Source organism: Anguilla anguilla, chromosome 13, assembly GCF_013347855.1.
Source record: "Anguilla anguilla isolate fAngAng1 chromosome 13, fAngAng1.pri, whole genome shotgun sequence".
Lineage (NCBI taxonomy): Eukaryota > Metazoa > Chordata > Actinopteri > Anguilliformes > Anguillidae > Anguilla > Anguilla anguilla.
The window spans coordinates 40,363,508-40,371,007 of record NC_049213.1 but is presented as its reverse complement, the minus strand read 5'-3'; the positions used below and the strand labels follow the sequence as shown (position 1 = coordinate 40,371,007).

General features: G+C 54.4%; 1 protein-coding gene across 14 annotated transcripts in view; it reads left to right on the top strand.

Moving 5' to 3' along the window:
* ppfia4 (PTPRF interacting protein alpha 4) overlaps positions 1-7,500 on the top strand; it is a 103,899-nt gene that overhangs the window by 81,924 nt on the left and 14,475 nt on the right. For 7 of the 14 annotated variants that reach the window (XM_035388035.1, XM_035388038.1, XM_035388034.1 and 4 more), the window contains exons 13-21: positions 1-39; positions 721-947; positions 1,573-1,801; positions 2,482-2,517; positions 2,849-2,988; positions 3,547-3,698; positions 4,300-4,381; positions 6,982-7,063; positions 7,367-7,494. The exon at positions 1-39 is cut by the window's left edge and continues 94 nt beyond it. In XM_035388035.1, the coding sequence (XP_035243926.1) occupies positions 1-39; positions 721-947; positions 1,573-1,801; positions 2,482-2,517; positions 2,849-2,988; positions 3,547-3,698; positions 4,300-4,381; positions 6,982-7,063; positions 7,367-7,494 (1,115 nt within the window). The remainder of the gene's footprint in view (positions 40-720; positions 948-1,572; positions 1,802-2,481; positions 2,518-2,848; positions 2,989-3,546; positions 3,699-4,299; positions 4,382-6,981; positions 7,064-7,366; positions 7,495-7,500) is intronic. The other 7 variants (XM_035388042.1, XM_035388043.1, XM_035388041.1 and 4 more) reach the window with 4 other exon arrangements.

Sequence of the window (7,500 nt, the reverse complement as noted above, 5' to 3'; positions counted from 1 at the left end):
AAAGGACGGCTGGCTGCCCTGCGGGACGAGCCCACCAAGGTTCGACCCCCCCAGGCCCCCCCCCTCCCAAACGCCCCACCCCCCATGTCTCCCTGCCCTCGCAGGCCCAACTGTCTGTCTGTCTGTCTGTCTGCGGGGTGCTGGTGTCATTAGCAGGGTGACATGTTGGAACTGTCCCCCCTGTTCTGTAGGCTGTGGTCTGTGTGCTGCTCTTACCCGCGTGTTGCTAACGGAATGTCCTCTTCTTTTAATTCCGGCTTCATTTGGGAAAAACATGGAATGTAAGTATTACTCCCAGCCTCTCTTTTTTATGTGAAAGTCCCGGTAACTGAAGCAGTAACTAGTGTTGCGGTACAGGTGGGTGTGGCCTCCTATGGTCCTGATGCTGGGGGGAGTGGCTCTGATGCTGAGGAGTGTGGCCCTGATGCTGAGGGGAGTGGCTCTGATGCTGAGGGGAGTGGCTCTGATGCTGAGGGGCGTGGTCCTGATGCTGAGGGGAGTGGCTCTGATGCTGAGGGGAGTGGCTCTGATGCTGAGGAGTGTGGCCCTGATCCTGAGGAGTGTGGCCCTGATCCTGAGGAGTGTGGCCCTGATGCTGAGGGGAGTGGCCCTGATGCTGAGGGGTGTGGCCCTGACACTGGGGGGAGTGGCCCTGATGCTGAGGGGAGTGGCCCCGGCCCTTATGATGCTGACAGTAGGCGGGGGGGCCCTGCGTTGCAGATCCTGGCGGTGGTGGAGCAGGACTGGGACCGGTCGCAGCCCCCCAGCCTGCGGGCCAGCGTGACGCACCTGGTGGAGAGCGACCCCGAGCTGTCGGACCTGGACGACGACGACCGCGAGACCATGTTCGGCTCGGCCGAGCTGCTCTCCCCGAGCGGCCACTCCGACGCTCAGACGCTCGCCATCATGCTGCAGGAGCAGCTGGACGCCATCAACGAGGAGATCAGGTGGGCTGCACACCTGGAGGAGCTGTAGAATGATGAGGCTGTACAGAGGATCCGTTAATTAGGTCCCGAATGTTGATGTCCACACAGAAAATGCTAAATAGACCTGAAACATTTACATAGTATTGTGTGAACAGTGTCGCCCTACTCCGCACTGTGACTGCCTGGCTGTGCCTGTGCCAGTGAGACTGTGTTTCAGACGGAGGTCTGTTAGTCCAGGTCTATTAGACTGTGACTCTGTTAGTCCAGGTCTATTAGTCTGTGACTCTGTTAGTCTGAGTCTGTGAGGTTATGGTGTGTTAGTGTGAGTCTGAAAATGGGGTTGAGAATTGAGAATGAGCTCTTAAAGGCATGTCTGTGTGTCTGTTCTGCCCATGCGCGTGGTGTCTGTGTGTGTCTGTCTGTGCGTGGTGTCTGTGCGTGCGTGTGCGTGCGCATGCGTGTGTGTGTGTGCGTGTGTGTGTGCGTGTGTGTGCGTGTATGTGTGTGTGTGTGCGTGCGTGCGTGCGTGCGTGCGTGTGCGTGTGTGTGCGTGTGTGTGTGTGCGTGTGTGTGTGTGTGTGTGTGTGTGTGTGCTCTGCGTGTGTGTGTCTGTGTGTGTGCTCTGCGTGTGTGTGTGTGTGTGCAGGATGATCCAGGTGGAGAAGGAGTCTGCTGAGCTGCGGGTGGATGAGATGGAGAGCCGTGTGACCAGCGGCAGCATGGACGCCCTCAACGTGACGCTCCGCCCCCGCTCCTCCATCCCCACCTCCGTCACCGCCCTGTCACTGGCCAGCTCCTCCCCCCCCATCAGCGGGCGCTCCACGCCCAAACTATCGGCCCGCTCCACCGCCCACGAGCTGGGCATCATGACCCTGGTAATACCCCCCCCCCCCCGCCCACGAGCTGGGCATCATGACCCTGGTAATACCCCTCCCCCCCCCCCCAGCCCACGAGCTGGGCATCATGACCCTGGTAATACCCCCCCCCCCCCCCGGTTATTGTAAGACTGTCTGTCTGTCTGTCTTGCTATCCTTCTGTTGAGCAGGCTAGCCATCTATCTTTCTATATGTCTATCTATCTGTTTCCTTATATGTATCTGCCTGTCTGTCTGCCAGTCCATCTGTTTATTGTCTGTCTGTCCATCTATCTATACATGAGTCCATCTCCTTTTGTGAGACTCCCATCTGTCCTTCTGTCTATCTTTTTATTTAGCTGTCTGGCTGGCTAGCTAGCTAATTGTCTATCTCTCCGTCTATCTGTCTATCCACCACCACACCACCGTCAGCCGCAAGAAATGCACACACCGGCTCCCTGCAAAGTCTGTGAATTGCGGGTTCCATTTGCTCACATCTGTAGCAGATCCCAAGCTGTTTCTTCTCCTGTGGTTTGATGAAGATGGTGGTGTGGGTGTGGGGCGGGGGTATGGAGGGTGTGTGGGTGTGGGGGTGGGGGTGTGTGTGGGGGGTGTTGCTCGGCGTCAGTCTCCGTGGAGACCGCGGCAGTTAAAGGCTTTAATGATGTGTTTCTCCCTGTCTGCTTCTGTTAATGCTATCAGCCGAGCGATTTAAGGAAGCACCGCAGGAAAGTCCTCGTAAGTCTTTCGCTTGCTCTTGTGTTGCGTAATAACAAGCGAGGGGGGGGCCCTGTGTGAGTCACTGCAGACGGGGGGGGGGGGGGGGGGGGGGGGTCGGGGTGGGGTGGGGGGGGGGGGGGGTCGGGGTGGGGCGGGGTGGGCGGGGGGTCGGGGTGAGGGGGGCCCTGTGTGAGTCACTGCAGATGGGGGGGGTCGGGGTGGGGTGGGGGGGGCCCTGTGTGAGTCACTGCAGACGGGGGGGGGGGGGGGGCTGTGTGAGTCGCTGCAGACGGGGCGGTTGGAGTTGGGAACTCTGTCCTGATGACCTTTGACCTCTGACCTCTCCCAGTCCCCGGTGTCACGTGACGAGGCCCGCGAGGACAAGGCCACCATCAAGTGCGAGACGTCCCCCCCCTCGTCCCCCCGCAACCTGCGGCTGGAGCCCATGAGCTTCAGCCAGCTGAGCGGCAGCCTGGACGACGGGCGAGGGTACACTGCCCCCCCCCCACACACCACACCCCACCGCTTACCCCACACACACCCCCATACACACACCACACCCCATCACTCACCCCACACACACCCCCACACATCCCACACACACCCCATCACTCACCCCACACACACCCCCACACACCACACCCCACCGCTCACCCCACACACACCCCCATACACACACCACACCTCACCACTCACCCCACACACACACCACCCCACATCCCACACACACCCCATCACTCACCCCACACACACCCCCACACACCACACCCCACCGCTCACCCCCCCCCACACACCTCACACACTCCACACCCCACCGCTCACCCCCCCACACACACCCCCACACACTCCACCACTCACCCCACACACACCCCACACACACACACCCTACCACTCACCCCACACACACCCCCACACACTCCACACCCCACCGCTCACCCCCCCCACACACACCCCCACACACCCCACCGCTCACCCCACACACACACACCCCACCATTCACCCCACACACACCAGCAGCAGTAATAACTTCCCTCGCTCTCTGCACAGGGGGAAGAAGAAGGGCATTAAGTCCTCCATCGGACGACTCTTCGGGAAGAAGGAGAAGAGCCGTCTGGAACAGCAGCTGGGAAAGGAAGGATCAGTCACCACCGTGGCTGTTCCAGGTACTCTGGCTGCTCCAGGTACTCTGGCTGCTGCAGGTACTCTACACCTGTGTGTTTCCCCTGCACTATACTGAGGGCTCTGTGATGCACACTGGCAACATGGGTCCCAGCCACACCTCCCTGTGTGTCTGTATGTTTATTTAGTTTTACGTTCTTTTAGTTTAAAGGCTTTCTATGCACGATTTTCACCTTGAAAATATTATAAAATAAGCATGCTAAGGCACATCTATGATGCACTGGCGATCTCTGTCTTTACACACTGAATTCACGCACCCTTACCTGCATCTCTAATTCTGACGGACACAGACGCTCATTTCACGGTACTAATGCTACCTCTCGCTGTCCAGCTAGCCCCGTTAGGCGGGGAAACTTACTCAGTGTGAGTGGGCGGGGTTGTAGACGGAGGAGGAGACTTCTTTGATTGTGAACACAGAAATCCTGCTAAGAAATCCTGCATAGTATGCCTTTAAGTTTTTTATTAATTTGTACTTATTTATTTATTTTTTGATGGTGATAAACCTTTTGGCAGCACATTTTTTGTAGTGGCTACATTTGTTTTGTCGGGCAGGATGTTATTGACAGAATGAAACGATACTGGGCTGATGGTGAGGATGTGGGATTGGCTTTTGCATTGCAGATTTCGAGATGGCGATCGGGGACACCATGACCCTGGGCAAGCTGGGGACCCAGGCCGAGCGGGACCGCAGGATGAGGAAGAAGTGAGCACCCCAACCTCTCACACAGTACCCCCTCTGAGCACCCCAACCTCTCACACAGTACCCCCTCTGAGCCCCCTAACCTCTCATACAGTACCCCCTCTGAGTGCCCCAACCTCTCACACAGTACCCCCTCTGAGCCCCCCAACCTCTCATACAGTACCCCCTCTGAGCCCCCCAACCTCTCACACAGTACCCCCTCTGAGCCCCCCACCTCTTGTAAATGCAGTATCCCCTCTCACCTTCAGGGGCAGCACTCTGCTAAATCTCCCAGGAGCCCCTGTGTGAAAGAGCAGGGAATTAGCCAGGATGCTGTCATGTGGCTGTCGCTTATGAAGCCTCTTATTTTATCACACCACTGAGGCTGAAAGATATTTGGAGCACAAGTCTTGGGAAAACAGTAAAGCTGTGATTTTTATCTGACTGGAAAGCTGAAGTGTCTGTAAACGCGGTCTAATCGAGCCAAAACCTCCTGGTGCTGTTTGAGTTTGGATGATCGGAAATTAGATGGTAAACTTCTGAGGCTTTATGGAAAGCTCAGTCTATAGCTTCAGAGCAGTCAGATCGGGACTGTGTAGTGAAATTCCTAAATACACATTTCAATATGGTATGTGTATATTTTATGAAATATACAATTGCCTAGTAATACAAATATCTACGTCAAATTGGCAATAATTGTTACATTTTTCTACATGAAATTTAGTTTGATATAGTAAAATTGCATTATTTGTGTTCACGATGGGGTAATAACAGCTGTTTTGGGTAAAAACCATCCTTGATTTAGCCTTAACACAAATGTGCGAACACCAGCCATCGTGCAAAAGAGACTGTCTCCACCCTCCCGTTGTTCAAGCCGTGCCAGCTAGTTCACTCACTCTCTCCTCTCTGAAGAAACACCAGTTAGTTTCTTCTCTTCTTCTTGAGTGATTTTATTTTACCCCGTTTCTTTCTTTTGCTGTGTTTGCCTTCTCTCCTTCTCTCCTCTCCTCTCCCCTCTTCCCGTCCTCCTCTCCTCCTGGGGTGCAGAACACATCACAGCCAGCTGTGAGAGTAATTGTGATCTGATATGAAACCCCGCCCCCCCTTGCCCCACCCCCACCCCCACCCCCACCTCCGCGTGTTTAATTAGACTCGACTTCATTAATGGAAAGATCCTCTCAGACTCGTGCAGAGAGACACAGCTTCAGCTTCTCTGTGGCCTCTGGCTGTGCTGCAGCTGTGCTGTCTCTGTTTCATACTCCTGGTGGAAAACGCACATGATCCTAATTTATGAATTTGCGTGATGGTGACACTTATAAATATGTAGTATATTAATTGTCATCTGTACAGAAACTACTTCAAGGTCATACCGTAAGACAATGAAGATAACAAAAGACAACTTGAAATATCCTCCATGTATATTTGAATAAGAACTGAACAGGCACTGTTGAGTCATCGCGACAGATTTTGCAGGTATTTCTGCCCTCTAGTGGCAAAGCCTGATTACTTCCGTTTACTGTTGGGGGAGCAGCTCGTTAACAGAGATTAAAGGACAGCCAGTATTAGAGGTGCAGTTCCAGCTCCCAAAAGGGCTTATGTTTCTCTGGACAACAGGAAGTTAGAGTTAAAACAGTCTTCTGTGTGCCTGGCTGTGTCTGTGTGCAGTATAGGATATAGTGTATATCAGTTAACAAAATTCAGAACCATGTAAGCATTATTAATCTCTGTGCAATTACCTGTGACTCGTGTATATGAAATAATTATATAAATGATATAAATAACAGAGTACAATAGTTTTAAATATGCACATGGCGTCACATGTAATATTTTGTTAGCCAGTTGACCCAGACTGATTTTTAAGATGCCCGTTGATTTCTTCATCGAAGCTCCCGTCTGAGCGGATATCATGTGGCAGTGTTCCAGCCTCACGGCTGTTTGTGATTGGCTGAGCTGGTCTGGGCTTCGGCAGGCTGTTTTATCTGCTGGGAGATGAGCGGTGAGAGACCCGAGGATGAAGATGAAGAGCTCTCCCTGTTCTCAGAGCACAATGGCTGTGCTCGCGACTCTGGGTCTGTTCTCCCAGCGTGCGATCTGCAGTGTCCAGGAAGGGTCTTAATTAAGCCCTGAGTCTGGACGTCTCTGCAGAATCCAGCGTTCAGGGTTCAGGGTTCAGGGTTCAGCGTTCAGCGTTCAGCGTTCAGCGTTCAGGGTTCAGGGTTCAGGGTTCATGCTTGTGCGTCCCCCTTTCGCATTTGAAAAGCTCAAAAAGCGAAATGCAAAGTGGTGAAAGGTAACACACTCATGAGAAAGCTCTCTCTCTCTCTTTAATTCTCTCACTCTCTCAGGCTTTCTCTCTCTCTCTTACTCTCTCATTCTCTCACTCTCTGCCAGGTTGTGCTCAGAAAGGTGTGATGTTCTTTTGGCAATTTTTATGCTGTGGAAATGTGCTGTTAATGAGCATTCCCCTCTCTCCTCTTTTCTCTCTCCTCTGTCTCTCGCCTGTCTCTCCTCTTTTCGCTCTCCTCTCTCCCTTCCCTTTGTCTTCCTCTCCCTCTCTCTCCTCCCTCCTCTCTCTTCTCTCCCTCCTCCTCTCTCTGTCTCTCTCTTTCTCTCTCCTGGCGTAGGCACGAGCTCCTGGAGGATGCTCGTAGGAAAGGCCAGCCCTTCGCCCAATGGGACGGCCCCACCGTGGTATCCTGGCTGGAGGTATGGACACGCCCACTCACACCCCCCCTCTCCTCTCTGAACGTTCTTCCTCTGTGGTTTACGCATGTGAAGCTCCTGGGTGCCCACAGACCTGGAGGACTGTCAGTGTGCACCTCAGCCCTTCTGTAATGCCTGTCCCCAGCTGTGGGTGGGCATGCCCGCCTGGTACGCCCCGGGGGTCGTGTGACGGTGACTCTGCCCTCTGCTCTCTGTCCCCAGCTGTGGGTGGGCATGCCCGCCTGGTACGCCTCGGGGGTCGTGTGACGGTGACTGTGACCTCTGACCTCTGCCCTCTGTCCCCAGCTGTGGGTGGGCATGCCCGCCTGGTACGTGGCGGCGTGCCGGGCCAACGTGAAGAGCGGCGCCATCATGTCGGCGCTGTCGGACACGGAGATCCAGCGGGAGATCGGCATCAGCAACCCGCTGCACCGGCTCAA